The sequence below is a fragment of the Cervus elaphus genome, chromosome 20 (assembly GCF_910594005.1).
Source record: "Cervus elaphus chromosome 20, mCerEla1.1, whole genome shotgun sequence".
Classification (NCBI taxonomy): domain Eukaryota; kingdom Metazoa; phylum Chordata; class Mammalia; order Artiodactyla; family Cervidae; genus Cervus; species Cervus elaphus.
This window is the reverse complement of record NC_057834.1, coordinates 116110666-116134290: the sequence shown is the minus strand read 5'-3', so window position 1 is coordinate 116134290 and position 23625 is coordinate 116110666. Positions and strand designations below refer to the sequence as shown.

The 23625-nt window shown below is 38.4% G+C and overlaps 1 protein-coding gene across 4 annotated transcripts in view; it reads right to left on the bottom strand.

The window, feature by feature from the left end:
• Positions 1 to 23625, bottom strand: part of FAF1 (Fas associated factor 1) — a 502843-nt gene that overhangs the window by 33604 nt on the left and 445614 nt on the right. For all 4 annotated transcript variants that reach the window (XM_043876171.1, XM_043876168.1, XM_043876169.1 and 1 more), the window contains one exon: positions 15861 to 16076. In XM_043876171.1, the coding sequence (XP_043732106.1) occupies positions 15861 to 16076 (216 nt within the window). The remainder of the gene's footprint in view (positions 1 to 15860; positions 16077 to 23625) is intronic.

Genomic DNA, 23625 nt, shown 5'->3' with positions numbered 1-23625 from the left:
CTCAACATTCAGAAAACTAAGATCATGGCATCTGGTCCCATCACTTCATGGCAAATAGATGGGGAGACAGTGGAAACAGTGGCTGACTTTATTTTCTTGGGCTCCAAAATCACTGCAAATGGTGACTGCAGCCATGAAATTAAAAGACGCTTCTCCTTGGAAGAACAGTTATGACCAACCTAGTAGACAGCATATTAAAAAGCAGCGACGTTACTTTGCCAACAAAGGTCCGTCTAGTCAAGGTTATGGTTTTTCCAGTGGTCATGTATGGATGTGAGAGTTGGACTGTGAAGAAAGCTGAGTGCAGAAAAATTGATGCTTTTAAACTGTGGTGTTGGAAGACTCTTGAAAGTCCCTTGGACTGTAAAAAGATCCAACCAGTCCATCCTAAAGGAGATCAGTCCTGGGTGTTCATTGGAAGGACTGATGCTGAAGCTGAAACTCCAATATTTTGGCTACCTCATGTGAAGGGTTGACTCATTGGAAAAGATCTTGATGATGGGAGGGATTGGGGGCAGGAGGAGAAGGGGACGACAGAGGATGAGATGGCTGGATGGCATCACCGACTCGATGGACATGAGTTTGGGGAAACTCTGGGAGTTGGTGATGGACAGGGAGGCCTGGTGTGCTGCGATTCATGGGGTCGCGAAGAGTCGGACACGACTGAGCGACTGAACTGAGCACCTACTATGTGCCAGGGAATGTGAATTTATACATTATGGAGTAATGTAGGGGTAATCTTACATTGAAGATAACCATGACTACCAAGTCCTTCCTTGTTCAACAAACTACTCATGGAATAAACTCCCTTTCCTGATATTTGAGGTTTTATACAATCCCCCATCAGTCTTTTCTTAGAACTTTATGATACAAACTCCATATTTCAATCTGTTCTATGCTCCAATGCCTAGCCATGCCTTGAACTTTCCAACATTAGTTTCTTTCTTCAAGCTGGCCCAAGGGCCAGAATGTTCTCTCTCCATCAGCCTACCAAAAATCCTATCATCTTAAAATTTCGTTTATCTGCTTCCTCCTTTACAAAACTTTTCTTGGTCATCTAGGCCAGCTCTGACTTCTTTTGCCCTTTCAGTCTGAAATACTCTTAGGACTTACTATGTGAACCACACTGTGAGGATTATTTATATAAGAGGTCAGAGTATTCTCAAAGAAAGGACTGTGCTCCATTCTTTAGCATTTAATGCAGTGCCTGGATAACAGAGTAAGAAATGCAACTAAGTGTATATTTTACCTACATCTGGCTGTGTCTCAGGAATAAAAATTACAAGGATAATATAAAGAAATCAGAGATAATGAAACTTTCCAAAATGTATAAAACCTGGCTTCATTTACACATTGAAAGCATTTTTTAGACTATAAACTGTCTCACTAATTCATTCCTTACTTGGCTCAGGAGGCATGAGAGCAGTCTCTAGAATCATACACACTTAGGTTTATATTCAGTTCGGATATTTACTATGACATTGGGCAAGGTACATAACCTATTTTGTGTCTGAGGACAGTATGAATACTGACCTTTAGAATAATTTTTTGGATTAAATGATAATGCATACAAAATTGGGAAAGGAGTACATCAAGGCTGTATACTGTCAGCCTGCTTATTTAACTTATATGCAGAGTACATCATATGAAATGCTGGGTTGGATGATTCACAGGCTGGAGTCAAGATTGCCAGAAGAAGTATCAACAACCTCAGATATGCAGATGATATCACTTTAAGGGCAGAAAGTAAAGAGGAACTAAAGAGCCTCTTGATGAAGGTGAAAGAGGAGAGTGAAAAAGCTGGTTTAAAACTCAACATTCAAAAAACTAAGATCATGGCATCTGGCCCCATCACTTCATGGCAAGCAGATGGAGAAAAAGTGGAAACAGTGTCAGATTTCATTTTCTTGGGCTCCAAAATCACTGTGGATGGTGACTGCAGCCATGAAATTAAAAGACGCTTGTTCCTTGGAAGAAAAGCTATGACCAATCTAGACAGCGTATTAAAAAGCAAAGCTATCACTTTGCTAACAAGGTCCCTCTAGTCAAAGCTATGGTTCTTCCAGTAGTCATGGATGAATGTGAGAGTTGGACCATAAAGAAGGCTGAGTGCTGAAGAACTGATGCTTTCGAACTATGGTGTTGGAGAAGAGTCTTGAGAGTGCCTTAGACAGCAAGATCAAACCAGCCCATCCTAAAGGAAATCAATCCTGGATATTCATTGCAAGGACTGATGCTGAAGCTGAAACTCCAAAACTTTGGCCACCTGATGCGAAGAACTGACTCATAGGAAAAGACCCTGATGCTGGGAAAGACTGATGGCAGAGGGAGAAGCGGGTGACAGAGCTTGAGGTGGTTGGATGGCATCAACGACTCAATGGACATGAGTTTGAGCAAACTCAGAGAGATAGTGAAGGACAGGGAAGTCTGCTGTTCTGCAGTTCATGGAGTGACAAAGAGTCAGATATGACTCAGTGACTGAACAACAACAATGCATATAGGAATATAGGACATAGTTAGCCCTCAATAAATACTATTAAAATGTTTTTATGCTGAACACTTGGTTACTGGAAAATCATCATGATCATCACTATTTTTCATATTTGGACAGTATCTCACAGTTTACAAAGCACTTTTATCCACATTGCCTTATTTGAGTCATGCTATGGTCTGGGAAAAGCAGAATTTATTGTTTCTATTTTATAGAGAAGAAAACTGGTATACAGAGAGAGGGTGTACTTTGTTGAAGGTTGTGTAGCTAATAATCATGTGACTCCTAGTCCAATGTTCCTTATTCTATACCACTGTTTTCCCTCTATTCCTATGTCTTCAATCATTCCAACGATAAAGTAGAAGCCCCTAAAAGCTATGAGTTTTCAAATTGGTTTGGCATGGAAGGCACTGTTAAGGCATAGGATGTTTCATCTCATTACTCACAAAAAAAAAAAAAAAATTCAAACTTACAATTTAGAAAAGAACAGATTTCTTAAACAAAATGAATAATCTGAAGAAATATAAACTACCTTTGCTAGAAAGAATATTTTTCCCTTGAATTAGTCTGCTGTTATGCCAGATTAGAGATTCATATATATACTGATTTAAGAAGCAGCTATACTATTATTTTAAATCTTTTGTTATTTAGTTTCTTTTTTTGTAAATATTATGTAAACAGTTTACCAAATGACTTCAACCTATAAACCCAAGTGTCCTGTGGTCAAAACATTCCAGAACCATTTTTCCTTACAAAGTTACTTTTGGAAATAGAGCATTTGAGAGGCCTAGGCTGCAGTCCTGAGTGGTCATTAACTGAACGTGTGTTCTCAAGCGAGCCATTGCACGTCAGGCCCACACATTTGTTGAATGGCCCAACTACCACCTATCTTGGTACCTTCCGAAGCTGGTAAGAAGAGGAGTGAAATAACTGTGAACATATTTGCATCTGAGTAAGATCTCTTGGTTTCTTTCAGTCAATAAACCAAAGTTTATTGTAGCTAAATGGTGGGATGCATGTGGCAGTAAAGTAATGGAGGGAGTGAGAATTGAGGGGTAGGGGATGGAGGAGATGGTGTGAGACTATGTAGGCTTTCATTTGCTTTGGTAAGGAGTTTACATTTTTTTTCTTTTTCCTATAGGTTATTAGAATCACTGGAGGCTTTTAAGTAGGAGAGAGAGATGTGTGTCAGTACGTGCTCAGTCGTGCCTGACTCCCTGCAACCCCCTGGACTGTAGCCCTCCAGGCTCCTCTGTCCATGTAATTTCCCAGGCCAGAATACTGGCGTGGGTTGCCATTTCCTTCTCCAGGGGATCTTCCCAACCCAGGGATCAAACCTTGTCTCCTGCATCTCTTGCACCGGCAGGTGGATTCTTTATCACTGAACCACCTGGGAAGTCCCAGAGACGGATGAGATATCATCAAACGTTAAGTTTCAGAAAAACAACTCGAGAAACAGTAGAAGGACTGGTAGGAGGCGGGGCAGGTAAGATTGGAGTCTGGGAGATGAATTAGGATGCTGTGAGATTTCATCTGGGCTATGAAGACTTGGCCAGTATTGTGAGGGGAAGGAAGAAAAGAACAGATTTGAGAAAAGTTTAGAGGCAGGTCAAGAAGCAACAGTTAGAACTGGACATGGAACAATGGATTGGTTCTAAATTGGGACATAAGTACATCAAGGCTGTATATTGTCACCCTACTTATTTAACTTATATGCAGAGTACATCATGCGAAATGCTGGGCTGGATGAAGCACAAGCTGGAATCAAGATTGCCGGGAGAAATATCAATAACTTCAGATATGCAGATGACACCACCTTATGGCAGAAAGCAAAGAGGAACTGAATAGCCTCTTGATGAAAGTGAAAGAGGAGAGTAAAAAAACCAGCTTAAAACTCAACATTTAAAAAACTAAGATCATGGCATCTAGTCTAAACACTTCATGACAAACAGATGGGGAAGCAGTGACAGACTTTATTTTCTTGGGCTCCAAAATCACTGAAGATGGCGACTGCAGCCATGAAATTAAAAGATGCTTGCTCCTTGGAAGAAAAGTTATGACCAACCTAGACAGCATATTAAAAAGCAGAGATATTGAGAATAATGTTTGCTGTAGGTTTATTATATATGGCCTTTACTATGTGGAGGTAGGTTCCTTCTATGCCCATTTTTTAAAGAGGTTTAATCATGAACGGATGCTGAATTTTGTCAAAGGCTTTTTCTGCATATATTGAGATTATCACATGGTTTTTATCTTTCAATTTGCTAATATTGTATATCACATAGATTGATTTGCCTATATTGAAGAATCCTTGCATTCCTGGAATAAATCCAACTTGATCATGTTGTATGAGCTTTTTGATGTGTTGCTGAATTCTGTTGGTTAAAATTTTGTTGAGGATTTTTGCATCTATGTTCATCAGTGATACTGGCCTGTAGTTTTCTTTTTTTGTGTTGTCTTTGTCTGGTTTTGGTATCAGGGTGATGGTGGTCTCATAGAATAAGTTTGGAAGTGGTCCTTCCTCTGCAATTTTTGGAAAGAGTTTTAGAAGAGTTTAAGAGTTTTTAATCAAACATTCTCTAAATGTTTGATAGAATTCTCCTGGGAAGCCATCTGGTCCTGGGCTTTTGTTTTTTGGGAAATTTTTGATCACAGCTTCAATTTCAGTGCTTGTAATTGGGTTGTTCATAATTTCTATTTCTTCCTGGGTCAGTCTTGGATGATTGAAATTTTCTAAGAACCTGTCCATATTTTCTTGCTGTTCATATAGTCTGTTCATAGAAGTCTCTTATAATCCTTTAAATCCTTTGTATTTCTGCATTGTCTGTTGTAATCTCTCATTTTTCATTTCTAATTTTGTTGATTTGATTCTTCTCTCTTTTTTTCCTGATGAACCTGGCTAAAGGTTTGTAAATTTTGTTTATCTTCTTAAAGAACCAAATTTTAGTTTCATTAATCTTTACTATTGTTTCCTTCATTTCTTTTTCATTTATTTCTGCTCAGATCTTTATGATTTCTTTCCTTCTACTAATTTTTTTTTCTTTTGTTCTTTTTCCAGTTGTTTTAGGTATAAAGTAGGTTGTCTATTCTGTGTTTTTCTCGTTTCTTGACATAGGGTTGTATTACTATAAACTTCCCTCTTAGGACTGCTTTTGCTGTATCCCATAGGTTTTGAGTTGTCATGTTTTCATTGTCATTTATTTCTAGCAATTTTTTTATTTCCCTTTTGATTTATTCAGTAACCTGCTGGTTACTTAGAAATGTGTTGTTTAATCTCCATGTGTTTGTGTTCCTTACACTTTACCCCTAAAGATCAGGAACAAGACAAGGGTGTCCACTTTCACCACTATTATTCAACATAGTTCTGGAAGTCCTAGCTGTAGCAATCAGAGAAGAAAAAGAAATAAAAAGAATCCTGATCAGAAAAGAAGAAGTAAAGCTCTCATTGTTTGCAGATAACATGATACTGTACATAGAAAACCCTAAAGACAGTATCAGAAAATTACTAGAGCTAATCAGTGAATTTAGCAAAGCTGCAGGATACAAAATCAATACACAGAAATCACTTGCATTTCTATATACCAACAATGAAAAATCAGAAAGAGAAATTAAGGAATCAATCCCATTCACCATTGCAACAAAAAGAATTAAATATCTAGGAATAAACTTAACTATGGAGACAAAAGAACTGTACAAAGAAAATTATAAGACACTGATGAAAGAAATCATAGATGACATAAACAGATGGAGAGATATTCCATGTTCCTGGGTAGGAAGAATCAATATTGTGAAAATGACTATACTACCAAATGCAATCTACAGATTCAATGTGATCCCTATCAAATTAAAAAGGGCATTTTTCATAGAACAAGAACAAAAAATTTCACAATTCATTCAGTTCAGTTTAGTTTAGTCGCTCAGTCACATCTGACTCTTTGCGACCCCATGGACTGCAGCACACCAGGCCTCCCTGTCTATCAGCAACTCCCGGAGTTTACTCAAACTCATGTCCATTGAGTCAGTGATGCCATCCAACCACCTTATCCTCTGTCGTCCCCTCCTCCTCCTGCCTTCAATCTTTCCTAGCATCAGGGTCTTTTCAATTGAGTCAGTTCTTCGCATCAGGTGTCAAAAGTACTGGAGTTTCAGCTTCACCATCAGTCCTTGCAATGAATATTCAGGATTGATTTCCTTTAGGATGGACTGGCTGGATCTTCTTGCTGTCCAAGGGACTCTCAAGAGTCTTCTCCAACACCACAGTTCAAAAGCATCAATTCTTCGGTGCCCAGCTTTCTTTATAGTCCAACTCTCACACCCATACATGACTACTGGAAAAACCATAGCTTTGACTACACGGACCTTTGTTGGCAAAGTAATGTCTCTGCTTTTTAATAGGCTGCCTAGGTTGGTCACAGCTTTTCTTCCAAGGAGCAAGCATCTTTTAATTACATGGTTGTAGTCACCATCTGTAGTGATTTTGGAGCCCCAAAAATAAAGTCTGTCACTGTATCCACTGTTTCCCATCTATTTGCCATGAAGTGATGGGACCAGATGCCATAATTTTAGTTTTCTGAACGTTGAGTTTTACGCCAACTTTTTAACTCTCTTCTTTCCCTTTCATCAAGAGGCTCTTTTAGTTCTTCCTCGTTTTCTGCCATAAGGGTGGTGTCATCTGCATATCTGAGGTTACTGATATTTCTTTCTCCTGGCAATCTTGATTCCAGCTTGTGCTTCATCCAGTACAACATTTCTCATGATGTACTCTGCATATAAGTTAAATAAGCAGAGTTACAATATACAGCCTTGATGGACTCCTTTCCCTATTTGGAACCAATCTGTTGTTCCATGTCCAGTTCTAACTGTTGCTCCTTGACCTGCATACAGATTTCTCAGGAGGCAGGTCAGGAGGTCAGGTATTCCCATCTCTTGAAGAATTTTCCACAGTTTGTATGGAAACGCAAAAGATCTTGACTAGCCAAAGCAGTCTTGAGAAAGAAGAATGGAGCTGGAGGAATCAACTTTCCTGACCTCAGATTATACCACAAAGCTACAGTCATCAAGACAGTATGGTACTGGCACAAAAACAGAAATATAGACCAATGGAACAAGATCGAAAGCCCAGACATAAACCCATGTACCTATGGCTACCTTATTCTTGACAAAGGAGGCAAGAATATACATTGGGGCAAAGATAGCCTCTTCAATAAATGGTGCTGGGAAAACTGGACAGCTACATGTAAAAAAAATGAAATTGGAACACTTCCTAATACCATACATAAGGAGAAACTCAAAATGGATTAAAGACCTAAATGTAAGACCAGAAACTATAAAACTCTTAGAGGACAATATAGGCAGAACACTTGATGACATAAATCAAAGCAAGATCCTCTATGACCCACCTCTGACAGTAATGGAAATAAAAACAAAAGTAAACAAGTGGGACCTGATTAAACTTAAAAGCTTTTGCACAGCAAAGGAAACTAAAAGCAGGGTGAAAATACAACAGTCAATGCGAGAAAATCATAGCAAATGAAACAATTGATAAAGGGTTAATTTCCAAAATATACAAGCAGCTCATACAACTCAATGCTAGAAAAACAAACAACCCAATCAAAAAGTGGGAAAAAGACCTAAACAGACATTTCTCCAAAGACATACAGATGGCTAACAAAAACATGAAAAGATGCTCAACACTGCTCATTACTAGAGAAATGCAAATCAAAACCACAATGAGATATCATCTCGCACAGAATGGCCATCATCAAAAAGTCTGTAAACAATAAATGCTGGAGAGAGTGTGGAGAAAAGGGAACGCTCTTGCACTGTTGGTGGGAATGTAAATTGATACAGCCACTATGGAAGACAGTATGAAGATTCCTTAACAAACTAGGAATAAAACCACCATACGACCCAGCAATCCCACTCCTAGGCACATACCCTGAAGAACCCAGGGTTGAAAAAGACACATGTACTCTACTGTTCATTGCAGCACTATTTACAAAAGCTAGAACATGGAAGCAACCTAGATGCCCATTGACAGATGAATGGATAAAGAAGTTGTGGTACATATACACAATGGAATATTACTTGGTCATAAAAAGGAACACATTTGAGTCAGTTCTGAAGAGGTGGATGAACTTAGAACCTATTATACAGAGTGAAGTGAGTCAGAAAGAGAAAGGTAAATATTGTATTCTAACACACATATACAGAATCTAGAAAAATGATACTGAAGAATTTATTTTCAGGGCAACAATGGAGAAACAGACATAGAGAATAGACTTATAGACATGGGGAGAGAGGAAGAGAGGGTGAGATGTATGGAAAGAGTAACACGGAAACTGACATTACCCTATGTAAAATAGATAGTCAACGGGAATTTGCTGTATGGCTCAGGACACTCAAACAGGGGCTCTGTATCAACCTAGAGGGATGGGATGGGGAGGGAGGTGGGAGGGAGGTTCACAAGGGAGGGACTATATGTATACCTATGGCTGATTCATGTTGCACTTTGACAGAAAACAACAAAATTCTATAAAGCAATTATCCTTCAATTAAAAAAAAAAAGCAGACATTACTCTGCCAACAAAGGTCCATCTAGTCAAAGCTATGGTTTTTCAGTAGTCATGTATGGATGTGAGAGTTGGACCGTAAAGAGAGCTGAGTGCCGAAGAATTGATGCTTTTGAACTGTGGTATTAGAGAAGACTCTTGAGAGTCCCTTGGACTGCAAGGAGATCCAACCAGTCAGTCCTAGAGGAAATCAGTCCTGAATATTCACTGGAAGGACTGATGCTGAAGCTGAAGCTCCAATACTTTGGCCACCTTACGTGAAGAACTGACTCATTGGAAAAGACCCTGATGCTGGGAAAGATTGAAGGCAGGAGGAAAAGGGGATGACAGAGGATGAGGTGGTTGGATGGCATCACCAACTCAATGGACATGAGTTTGAACAAGCTCTTGGAGTTGGTGATGGATAGGGAGGCCTGCTGTGCTGCAGTCCATGGGGTCGCAAAGAGTTGGACACGACTGAGCAAGTGAACTGAACTGAACTAGCGGCAGAAATAATATTATAACCTATTAGATACTAGTTACATTCCATTCCACAGTCATAGTTCTTATTCTCTGAGTCTCGATTACTTAGAGATACTAGAAAATCTCAAATTAGATATGGTGATGTAAAGTATCTGAAGGGAATGGAACAAGCTCAGCATTATAACTTTCATGCATTTCACTGATTAGATGCTTCATCTTGCTTTACCATGAAATCGATCCTTTTAAGATATATAGGTAGTTAAATGGCATTAAGGTTTTTCCTTCTCATTTTTGGTTTATTTGTTTGTTTTTAATCAAACTCAGTCTAACATAAAGTGAAAATCGACTCAGCTGCAATGTTAGAGTCACTGACACATGAAAGTCACTGAAGTACAGAATATTTTAAAATATTGGTGCTTGGAATTAGAATTTACTGCATTTACTAGGTGGTTTCTAATGTTGGCTTTTAAAAGTTCTAATGTCCTTTGGCTCTAATTTTAAACTGGAACTTTATAATCTATGAACAGATTTATAAAAGGAGCCCATGACCTTAAAGAGCAATGGCCATTAGAAAACATGGGTTTTAGTGTCAGATCTGTTATTATAATTGACCACTGACTTAAGGAAAGTGTGTAATTTTACCATGCTCTGATTCTACCATCTGTAAAATGATAGTTGGCTTTGATATCTGAGATGCTTTTCAAATATGAGCTATTATAACTCCAATGATACATTCTTTTGTCTGGTTTAGAGCATTTGGATATTTTAAATGGAGACATCCATCATTGCTCTAGAGGAAAAATTCACTGCTATCCTGCTTTCTTTAGCTGTAAGCCTTTCCCACTCTGCCTCTCTCCACATAGGACAATGATTTGAGCAAACTCTGGGAGTTGGTAAAGGACAGGGAAGTCTGGCGTGCTGTAGTCTATGGGGTTGCAAAGAGTTGGACACAACTGAGTGACTGAATAGCAACAACTGTTTATTACGTGGTAGGGATGCTGTTTACATTCACTTATTTAATCACAATTCTCTGAGACAGGTATTATTATTCTCTTTTAAAAGTGAAAAAATAAAAGTTCAGCAGGGCCAAGTAAGTTGCTCAGTGTCATAAAACAAGTACGTGATGAGGTGGGATTCAGATACAGGTCTAACTACCACTAAAATTTTTATTAAAAGCATGACTTTTAACTAATATACTTCATGTTCATTGACCCAACAGCTCTCTGTGAAAGGCTCAGGTCAAATTCATTTCCTTTATGAAGTCTTACCATTGCAGGCTGAAATTACCTATCCTTCCAACTGCTGGTATGATCTGTAATGCAGTTTGCTTTACATGTGTGTGTTTTTACTAGAATATGAACTCTTCAAGGTCAGTAACAATTCCTTTATTTCTATGTCATTAGTGTCTGGTATGGAGGCTGGCTGAGTGGTTGCTCAGCAAATGTTTTACTCTATGAAAGAATGAATAGAAGAATGAAATGCCAATTAACCTGTTTTTATTTCCTTATGGTGGTAAATAGGATATCCTTGTATTATCAATAAAGTCTAAAGCCATCCAGCAGTAGCTTGTGGATACAGACTGTTAAGTTTGACAAGGGTAAGAATTATGTCATTGTTTTTTAATACTGTGTTCTCAGTACTGAGCTTAGTGCTTGGTGCTTAGTGTAGTAAAGGGGGATGGGTGACGGAGGAAGCAATCTGTATACCCTAAATTTGTAAGGCTTTCCTCCCAGCTCATTTAAACAAACCTTCACTGGGGGATTCATAGCTACAGATCTAGAGGAAGAGATGTTCTTGGGGCAAAAATGGGGGCTGTGTGATTATGTAAGTGTCAAGGATACTAGTCCTGAAGCTCCCCTGGCATCCCCATCCTCATTTTGCAGTAGTCTGCACTCATCTGATAAACAGGAAGACCTCACATTCCAGTTGCAGGTGGATATGAGCAGGGAAAAGAAGGAAAAGACAGGAGGCAGGAAGGAGAAGAGCTGTGGGATTAAGAAAACAAAGACGAAGAAAGGGAAGAGTGAAAGGGAAGAGTGAAAACGAGGAGGAGAGGGTAATAAGGGTAAAATGGGATAGGAAAGAAGATGGAGGGGTGGGAAAGAAGGGAGGCCAGAAAAAGGAAGAGGAAGGCTGGGGGATACTGACAACTTTACCCGGAGTGGCACCAGACAACTGCAGAGGGCAACGGGGAGCTGGCAGGGATCCCCTACATCGATTCCAAGGCAGGGCGAGGAAGAGTGGGGGTCAGAGTCATTCTTCAGCATTTAGACTCAATTACCTCACTGCCAGGATATGCCTGAGTAAGGCAAATGGGCCAATGATGTTCATATGGCTCTAACATACCCATGAGGTAGGGCCTAATGATGGCAGCTCTGAAATGAACATTACTTCTTCTCTTAGTAACTGTCATTAGCAAAATGGAAGACAACACAACTAAACAAACAAACAACTCAGTGTTCTCAGCATCTTGACAATCAGCTTCTCCCAGGATGGCCTCTGTCTGCTGCTGTTTTGATTGTCCCACAGCACTCGGTTCAGCGGTATACCCAGCAGACATTTAGTAAATAGTTGGGACAGCTGGGAAATCTTAACATGAAGTATTGTTTTGATTGGGGGAGCGGGGTTGCAGAAAAATGTTTAACAGGTCCTCTGGTGAGAAACCCATCTCTGCTTTGTGGAGAAAAGGCTGAAGACACAATAAGACTCCTAGAGTTAAGTCTTATGTTATTTGTTATTAAAAAGGCAAGGTCTTAAGATGTGCTTTTTAACAGTCTTTAGTTTGGCTGTAATTTAAGATGACTTTTACAAATTAGATCCTAATCCTTGCAGACACAGATGGCTGTTACAGAATAGCCTTGCAAAAACACTAGTCATTCGACTTGAAAGAGCATTCAGAGAAGGATGAAGGGCCATTAACTCTCATCCCACCCCTGGCTCTAGGAGGTCTAATGAGTCCTGGGTGGGCTTTCTGGGTTTAGGTGTGGGTCTGGAATCTGGGTGGGCCTATGGCATCTGTTCTCATTTGGAACAGCCTCTCTAGTTCGCTCTGGAATCAGGGATTTAGGATAAATTAGACTTGAGGTCATTAACACTTGACAACATTAACTTGAATGCTTATGTGTGAGTCATCATCATGCTGGTAACTTCATGGGCGATAGATACAAACATGTTACGGACAGTCTCTGTATATAATTACAGAACAATAGGACAAGTCCTATAAGAGAGGTATGTATAATCTAAACTGCATTGCATACATAGGTGAGGAGCTTAAGAGAAGGGGAGGGCTTCCCAGAGGAGGTAACAGTTGAACTAGGCATTAAAAGACAAGTTCAAGTAGGTCAGGAAAAGTGGGAAGGGTGGATATTCAAGGAAAAGAGAACAAAGTATATACAAAAGCACAAAGGCATGACAGTCTCTTCAGTCTTTAGTGAAAAATGAGCTATATCCTATCTCCTGGTGACAGAATAAGTAAGGTGAGGCAGGATTTAAGGTGGGAGAGGTAGGATTGTTGGCCAGATTGTGATGAGTTTTTAAAAGCCATTCTAAAGGGTCTGTACTTACCCTAAGGGAGTAGCGAGCTACCAAAGATGTTTTAAATAAGAAAAAGAATGATCAGAGTAGGGTTTTAGAATAATCATTCTGTGGCAGATAATTTCAGGTTGACCAAGGACCATAAAATGGACTTTTGATGGATACTGGGAAGCTCTAGGAACAAGCTTTTTTGGTTAAACATTTTCTCTGAGCAACTGGGCCAAATTTAGTCTAAACTGGCCTTCGGATGTAGAAAGGGATCAGGGAGAAGAGACTGTTAACCAGATTGAATAGTGTTCTTCAGCAGAGTAAAACAAATGCGATCTAAGAGTAAATTTTTTCTAAGACCAAGTGACTGATCCTCCATTTAGGGCAAATATATACTGACACTTAATATGGTCTACACTGAAAAGGTTGAATGCATGGTAACTAGAGCTCAGTGCAGGCAGGGTGCAAGCCTAAGAACCCTCTGCATTTCACGTCTCAGTTGCCCTGATTCCTTTTAACAGAAACTTTTCACAGTCCACATTTTTATCCTATAGGAAGAAGTTATTAGTGTTGATCATAAGACCCAGCTCCTTTTAAGAGACTCTTCCTCTCACCCCACTCCCAGTAATCAGGTTCAAAAATTAATCTGAAAGAAAGGTTACTTTTAAAAGCTAGGAAGGTCCATAGATTTCATTTCTTCCAGTACTTTCATTTTACAGATGAGGTTCAGGAGGGTGACTTAAAACCAAGTGTTGGAAGGGGCTAATTTGGCTCCTAAGTTATACAAGTTCTCCAAGGTGAGATGTTCATGGTCCAGCATAGCCTGAAAGATGCATGAGAGCCAGGCTGATCTTGAACCCTTTGACAGTGCCTCTTTTCTAAGTGTTCACCCATTTAAAGTTCAACTTCAGCCCTAGAATTTAAGGTAGTTTCTTACTTGGCCATGTGGTCCATTGAGCATGTGCATGCATGTGTTCCATTATGCATATTTTGCATCTTATATAAGAAAAAAGAAGAGGTTGGAGTAGCAGGTGAGGGAGGTGAGAGAAGGGACAATGTCCAGCACACAAGGTCCACTTTAGTCTCCTTGGCTTAGAGATAGTTGTTGGATCTTCATCCCACTTAGGAGATTTGTGGCTGAGTTGTAGAGCTAAACATATGCTACTAGCTTCTGTTTCTATCCTGCAAATCCAACAGCTAATGTGAGGGACTAAGTTGGTGAAGGACAGGGAAGCCTGGCGTGCTGCAGTCCATGGCGTTGTGAAGAGTCAGACATGACTGAGTGACTGAATGATGATGGTGTAGATGAACCTTACCAAATTCTTGGTTGAAGTCTATGCTATTAAACCTCACATTAGCAGATCATAATGTCACAGAATATCAAGATTTAAAGTGTATCTTAGAGATAAGCTAGTCTCAGCCCCTTTTCATATAAAGTAGGAGCACCAGGAATGACTCCATATATATCCAAAGAGGGATAATTCAGTAGTGCTTTGTTAACTTCAAAAATCGAAAAATCACTACCTCACAACACAAAATATTCTTTTCTTAGAAAGGCCAAATTTGCCTCCTAATAACTTTCAACTTACTGGTCCTACTTTATTGTTGAAGTCACACAAAATCAGATTCCAGTTTTTATTGGCAGTCTTTCAAACAGCTGAAGACAACAATCACATCTCCCATGGCCATTCCTTCTCTAGAGAAAAATATTTCCCCAAATGATATGATTTCCTGTTTCCTTGTCTTCCGAACTGCCCTGCTCTACATAAGCTCCTATTTCTTCAAGTGACAACAAGGAGTTTCAGCATGGAGTCTAAGGACTACTCAAAGGTAGTTTATTTTTGTGCAGAGTTGACTAGGACTTAAGTTATTCTCTTGATGGGATTATACCTCTAAAAATGCAGCTGGCTTTTTGACGGCAGTCATAACACATTATTAACATATATCCACCTTAATTTAACTCTAATAACCTCTATTCAAGATGATTTTTCCATCTCAAACTTCAGCAATTTGTTTTCTAAATCTATGCAGGCATCTCTTTCCATATGTATATATTTCTGTAAAATTTTTCTAGGTTTTACTATTTTAAGGGTTTCCTGAATCTTGTTTTTCATAATCCATAAATATGATAATGTCTTCGTTTAAGCTGCCGACAAGTATGGTGAATAATCAGATTAAATATAGAGTCTTTTGGTTCCTTCCAGGGAGAGGACAGTCTCTGAGCCAGTAGTTTCTGGACACATCTATTTTAATCAGTAAAGAATCTACCTAACTGTCGATTTTTATCTCTCTACTTTTCTCCAGAATAATGTGAGAGACTATCAAAAGCCTTACTGAAATACAAATACACAGTGAATTCAGGTCACCCTCCCTGACTTCCCAGGCTAATAAGAACTATCAAATTACAAAACAGTCTTGGTTTAGCATGACTCTTTCATGGTGAACCTATATGAATTGACCCTGATCTGAGTGTTAAGGTGTTCAGCACATAATTCTCAGATCTCCTACGGGATTACAGTGATGAGATCTTGGGAAAGCCTGTATGAGTGCTGGAATAGGGGGAAATAGGAAGGAATAAAGACCTGGTACTTAATTCCTTACCTAGGCTACTAGGCACATGTCTGCTGGCCTGGGAAGCCATACCTTCTCCAAAGGCTGAGGAGAGAATGGTATGCAGAACAAAGAAGGACTCACGAGTGCTTGGTTTTGTGGTAAGGTGTGCCATGGCACTTTGCTTGGACTACTTTGTCCAGGCCTAATGATGTGCTATCTCCCATCCGGACGTACTTCCCAAGACTGCTGTGGGAACTTACATCTCTCCTAGGAAAGGTACTCAGTAACTTGAATTCATCCCATGGAAATCCTTTGGAAGCTACGAAATCAAAGACGATCTGGAGCTTATTGCTGGCCAGGAAACGCCGCTCGAGGAACTCGCCGCTTGGGGTCCGGATCCGCAGCTTGCTCACAGGCTCAGCATTTTCTTCCTTTGGCTCAGGAGGCAAGGCCTGCTCTAAGGAGAGCCTGATGGCCTGAAGAGGGCAAAAACCAGGTGTTAAATTGTTGATAGATGGAACTGTGGGGGATAGGGGAGGGAGACACTAGAAAAACCTGCTGGCTTCTAGAAACCCATCAAAAAGTCATTGCCCATTTATTAACTGAGCCTAATACTTGAACAACAGAATCATGTGTTTTTCACCTTTTAAAACACTAGCCCAATATGCAAGTAATTAAATCCCATCATGATGACACATTAAATTGATAGGTAACGACATAGAAAAGAAATTAAATTTTTTACTGAAAGGCTCAGTATTTGTGATTGAGGAAATAGGTATCAAACACCCAATTACTTCCTTTCTGTGGTATGAATTAGGCTATTAGAAGCATTTGCAAAAGCACGCGTGTGCGTGTGCACGCGCGCACACACACACACAGATGGGGATGTGGAGGTGCGGGGATAGAGAGAACGAGAGAGAAAACATACATTTCCCAAGTAGAAATGGCTGAAGACTTTGTAGAATTCTGGATAAGATATTAACAATGAAATGGAGGAATGATTCTGCTTGGGGTGATGAAAATTTTTGGAAATAGTGGTGGTGGTTGCAAAATTGTGAATGTAATTCATGCCATTTAATTGTAACCATTTAAAAATGGTTACAAAGGCAGATTTCTGTTATATATATTTTGTTTCAATACAAGAAAATGGAATGGAAAGAAAAGAAATTAAAATATCAAGTTTATTGGAGCAGACTATGGTCCTAGTTCTAGCCTTGCCAGTAAATTGCTGTCAGATTTGGCCAAGTCCAGATCTCTGGATCTAGAGATGGCAGATTCAAACACCTGAGGGTAAACTGTTAGGAGATCTCATGGCTAGGGTTGGGCTCTAGTTCCTAACCTAGTGTTACATTGTTCCACATTCAACATACTCCAGCGGAAGGAAGTTAAAGGTCTCTGATGTCCCTGCCTACTAGCAGAAACCCACTGAAACCATTTTGTTCCTAGCACTGGGGGAGGTTCCTTAGACAAATAAGCCTGGAATTGGCATGCTTAGCTTCACAGAAAGTAACCAGTTGTGTTCCAGGTTACTCTCACTTTTTCATGTTCCCAATTTTTCACCAACAGGAAAAATAAAAATTTCCCCCAATTAATTTACAACTATTATAATCAAGTAATGTGAGAGAGAGAAATTGGGACATACATTTTCTAAAATCTCAACACAATTTTCCAAGTTGGTGTCACTCTTCCCTTTGGAGAAAGAACAATCACAAAAAAAGACTCTATTAAACAACTCTCAGGTAAAAGGCGAAATGTAAGTGAAAACTACAGACTATTTAGAAAACAATGACTATTGAAATTTCATATTCATATTAGAGTGTATGGGATTCAGTTAAATCAGTGCTCAGAGGAAATTTGTAACCCTAAAATTCTTATATAATTCAAAAGGAAAGAATAAAAATAATAAGAATGAGGCTTAAAAAACTAGGAGAAAAAAAAAAATCCAGTAAAACAAATGGAAAGTAAGCTGAGAAGAAAATAAAACTAAAAGCATAAAGTAATTACATTAGAAAAAAAGAAGAAAAACATAACTAGTAACCAATAAATAGGCTGCTACTTTGGAGAAAAATCAATAAACTTACAAAGTAATAAAAAGAAACACAAAAATGGTAACCTACAGAGGTGGGGTAAACAGGGTGGAAGAAGAGACAGCATTTTCTGAATACGCTGTTTAATATTTTTTACTTCTGACTTATATAAATGTATTACCTGTTAAAATATATTTATTTATTTTTTCATTTATTTTTATTAGTTGGAGGCTAATTACTTTACAATATTGTAGTGGGTTTTGTCATACATTGACATAAAATATATATAAAACAACTAATAGCAGAACAAAATCTGCTCAGACTCTAGTATGAATAAGAAATTACTTTCTGTGTTATTTAGACAATCTGGTTGGGTCTTACATTGAAGTATTTCAAAAAAAGCATTAAAATTTTCTGTACTGTACAGAAAATCCAGTCTTTTCTATGATACTGAGGTCATTTTCCTCCTGGAGGCACTGAATTAATATCACGTACTTCATCCTGTATGCTCAGTCATGTCCGACTCTTTGCAATCCCATGGACTGTAGCCTGCCAGGCTCCTCTGTCCGTGGAATTTTCCAGGCAAGAATACTGGAGTGGGTTGCCATTTCCTTCAAAGGGGATTATAAACATGGGATTGTATACACAACATATGCAAAGTTTCCAGTGTTGTGTCTGAGACATAACAGGCTTTGGTTAATGGTTGCTTACGGTTACACGGGGGGACTTCCCTGGTGGTCAGACAGTAAAGCGTCTGTCTACAATGCGGGAGACCAGGGTTCGATCCCTGGGTCGGGAAGATCCCCTGGAGAAGGAAATGGCAGCCACTCCAATACTCTTGCCTGGAAAATCCCATGGATTTTCTAAACTATATAGTTTATAGTTTATATATAGTTTAGTTATATATTTTCTAAACTATTTTTCTTGATTGTAAATATAATATACATTTACTGTAAAAACTAGAGTAAGTAATAAGGAAACATTACTAATTAAAATCTAGATTCACCACCAAAAGATAGCCACCAGTGGCATTAAGTATATTCATAGTGTTGTGTTGCCATCACCACTGTCTGTTTCTAAAACTTCTCATCACCTCAGAATCTCTTCATTAATTTTCATTTAAATACACATTTTAAACTTTTAAAAACAAAATTTGAATCAGTGTTATACACAGCTGATACACAGTATCTTTTGTTAGGTGTAAAACTTGATAAATTTTCAGTAAGTGAACATTTCTGTATAACTAGCACCCTGATCAAAGTTCTCAGAATTCTTTTGTTTCCTTCCTGAGAATTACCTTCCTTAAAGTTAATCACTATCCTGACTTTTAACACTGCAGTTTAAAAAAACTTTAATCTATTCAATGTAACATATGGTTAGAAAACAGGCTTTTGGTATGACAACCAGAGGTTCAAATCCTGGCCAACAGGCATATGACAGTCTTTATGAACTTCAGTTACCCTGTTTAACAGGGCCAATAATATCTTCCACATAAGGGTTCTTGTATAAAATGCAGTCACACTTATAAAACACTTAGCAAGTGCTGACACGTGCCCAGCAGTGAAGCTCGTGCCATCACACTGTGCACAACAGATGACAGTCACTGTTGCTGTTGTCATTATCCCTTTGCATCTACTTTAAATCAGAACTTAATGTGATATTTCCTGGTTTTTCCTCCTGTTTCTCCTTTAATCCACCTGTCTGCCTGCTTTCTATTTTGACATTTCCCTGCACAGTATAACAACAGATGCTACATTATTATCTGAACTCAACCAATTATACTATAGACGAATAAACAACAGTAGCTCATTACCCCATTCACTGTGCAGACAATGTCTACTCCTCAATGCACCCAGTCTCCAGGGCTTTTCCCCAGAATGAAAACAGACCTCAGATATCCCTCACGAGTGATCCAATGTGGAAAACAATGGAGAGATACTAGGTAAGTCAGCAACCTTGGGATCTGAATACCCAAGTTTTACTGGCAAAAAAAGAACAAAAATACATCAGTATCTCAGTTTCAAACTGGCTAAAAGCAAAGGCCTTGTGAAAGTAAATACTGTGGTAAAACAAATGACATAAAGGACAGCTACACTTGAATAGCAGTCATAGTAAACACTATTGTTAAACTTTGGTTTGCTCAACAAATACAGTTTTTTATTTGCATTATTTTAGGTTTGTAACAAAACAAGGAAACCTAGTGTAAGTTGGAAATATGAACTGATCTTGGTTGTTTCACTAAAGTCAAATGAGTATTCAAAGCATTCACATCTGAGGGATAAGAAATGAGGACTTTTTGAAGTGAAATTAAGCAGTGAAGATAGATATCAAAAAAAGATTGTTTCTATACAATTATGTTTTTTAAACAGAAAGCGTAGGATACACCTACACCAAACTTTTATACGAATAATTCAAGACTGGCCTAACTTACACCCACACATGCATACATAAATACATGCACATGCACACTCTCTTCTAGTCAGTTATGAGTACACATCAAATAACAATTTATAGCTGGCTGAAGCAGTGTGTGAAATAGGCTAAAGCTAACATTCATTAATTCCATGAACTCTTAAAATGAGCACCTCCTATGTGTCACCTCCCATCTAGATGATGGGAAAATAAGAAGGAACAAAACAGATAAAATATTCTGCTTCCATGAGGCTGACATTTTAATAGGGTGGAGAAAAACAACAAATATACACACAGGAAAATACAATTTGTCACATAATGATGAGTACTGTGGAGAAAAGGGCAGGAAGTATTGGTAAAGGGAGGAAGGGGAACATTAAACACCGTAAACCTCGGTACAAATATAAATACACAGGCCTCAGTGAGTGGAGGCCTAAAGGAGAGAAGGAGTCATATTTAGATCTGAGAGAAGTATTATAGGCAGAAGTCACAGTAAATGCGAAGCCAGAATGATCAGGTGAAGAGGGGTAGGAGCTGGAGTCAGAGAGGGAGTAAAGCAGAGGAGTGATTAGATCGTATGTCTTGAGTAGCCCACTTAAATGATTTTTTTTCCCATTTAAAAAATTAGGTATAATTTATATATAGTAGCTCAGTTGGTAAAGAATCCGCCTGCAATGCAGGAGACCCTGGTTTGATTTCTGGGTCAGGAAGATCCACTGGAGAAGGGATAGGCTACCCACTCCAGTATTCTTGGGCTTCCCTTCACCTGCAATGCGGGAAACCCAGGTTCAATTCCTGGGTTGGCAAGATCCCCTGGAGAAGGGAAAGGCTACTCACTCCAGTATTCTAGCCTGGAGAATTCCATGGACTATATAGGCCATGGGGTTGCAAAGAGTCAGACACGACTGAGTGACTTTCATTTTCCTTTTCCTTGAAGAAAAGCTATGACAAACCTAGACAGCATATTAAAAAGCAAAGACATTACTTTGCTGACAACAGTCCATCTAGTCAAAGCTATGGTTTTTCCAGGAGTCATGCAATGATGGGAGAGTTGGACCATAAAGAACGCTGAGTGGCAAAGAACTGATGCTTTTGAACTGTGGTATTGGAGAAGACTCTTGAGAGTCCCTTGGACTGCAAGGAGATCAAACCAGTCAAACTACTTTCACACACACACATATATAGTAAAACTCATCCTTTTAAATGTATAATTTGATGAGTTTTGATAAATGCATACATTTGTCTAACCATCATCGCCCATCAAGATAAAGAACAATTCTATCATCTACCTCCCAAATCCCCCAATCTCCAGGCAACCTGTTTTCTATCCCTGGTTTTGCCTTTTCCAGAATGTTATATAAATTTGGTTATAAATGTCATACAAATGGCTTCCTTCATTTAATGTAATGCATTTAAGATTCATCCATGTTGTTGAATATATCAGTAGTTCACTCCTACCTATTGCTGATTGATATTCCATTATGTAGATATATTAGTTTCATTACTCTTTCTCCAGTTGAGGGACACTTGTCAGTTTGGGGTGATTACAAACAAAGCCAATATAAACATCTGAGTACAGACTTCTGCATAAAAACACATTTTTCTGTTACTTTCATGTCACTGATATAAATACCTAGGTGTGACTGCTGGGTTATATGGTATGTATATTTTAACTTTATAAGAAAGTGCCAAATTATTTTCCAAAGTGGATGTGCTATCATTAATGATTCCCATCATTTATATATGAGCATTCCAGTTGCTCTTTATCTTTGCTACTACTTGGTATTGTCCTTTTTTTTTTTTTTTCTAAATGCTATTCTATTGATAATTGGTGTGTATCTATTGTGGTATTAATTTGCATTTCCCTAATGACTAATAATGTTGAGCATCTTTTCACATCCTTATTTGCCCTGATGTATATCTTCCTTGGTGAAGTGTCTGTTCAAATATTTGGCCCATTTTTAAACTAAGGGTTTTTTAAAAAAATTATTGAGTTTTGAGAGTTCATTATATATTCTGCATATTAGAAAATATACATTTAGGTTTATGACCCATTTTGAGTTAATTATTGAACATGATGCAAGATATGGATTGGAAGTGTTTTTACTGTTTTGTCCTCAATTTTGTTTTGCATATGGATATCCACTAGTTTGCAGCATCATTTGTTGAAAAGATCATCCTTTCTCCATTGAATTGTTTTGGCACTTTTGTCAAAAATCAACTGACGATCCACACATGTGGATCTATTTCCAGATTCTTTGTTCTGTATAATGGATATATGGGACAATCATTTTGGCAATCCCCACACTGTCTTGATTATACTGTCTTGAACTCTAGTGGTGTATATCCACTGACCTTTTTCTTTCAAAAATGATTTTTGGCTATTCTAGTTCTACTGGTTTTTCATAAAAATTTTAGAATCCATTTGTCAACGTCTAGAAAAACAAAAAAAATCCTGCAAAGATTTTGATTGAAATCACTGTAAATATTTTAGCTTTTATTTTGAGATATGAAGACAGGTGACATGAAATGACATGACAGGCCAATTGTTTTAAGAAGAATGTATCAAAAGACATACAGGAAAGGCAAAATGAAAGCATGGAGTCAAGTTGTGAGGATACTAAAGGAATCCAGGTAACAGAAAATGGTTGCTGAGGTGAGGGTAGTGAGGTTAGTGAGAAGCATCTGAGTTCCACATATATTTTGAAGGTAGAGTCAACAGGATTTGCTCATTAAATATGAACATGAAAGAGAGAAGTCAAGAGTAGTTCCAAGGTTTTTGGCTCAAACAACTGGAAACATTTTCCACTTATTATGATAGGGAAGACTGTGGAAGGTAAGATTGGGTGGGGAGAGTAAGATCAGTTGTTCAGTTTAAGACATGTTAAGTTTGTGATGCCTATTAGACATCTAAATGGAGATGATGGGCTGGCAATTATACATTCACGTCTGGAGTTCGAGGAATGGGAGGAGATGGAGATATAAATTTGGGGGCCAAGTGTATAGACAGTACTTAAAATCATGATAATAAATGGGATCATCAAACAAGGGTAATGGATCTTACACAGGTACTGCTGATCTGACCCAATCCTGTAGCCATTCTCTGCTCCTGGCAACCAATCATCCATCTAGAGGGTATTAAAAGCACACTAAAAATACAGCCTCACTGCTGGATAAAGTAAATCAAGGCAAATGATCATATTTCATAAACTAATATTCAGATATATGATTTTTGGGCTGCTTCTGGATATGAAGAACAGGCTGCAGGTAGTAGTTTGGGTACCATGAATATGAAATTTCTAGTTTAATGGTTCACAAGGCTAGCAGCAGAATACTTTAATTGGAACTACCTAAGCAATAAGTCTCTATAATTACAGTAAGGTGTATTTATATATTGGCACGTTCCTTATTTAGTTGTTGCAGAGATTCAATAAGTTAATATCTGTAAAGTGCTCAGCACAGAGTTTAGGAAACATTAACTGCTCAACAGATAGTGACATGCTGATGGCAAAATTGATTATCATTATGGCCCAGTGTATTGGTATTATCTATGTGAAAAGAAGCAACTTACCTAAGATGAAAACAC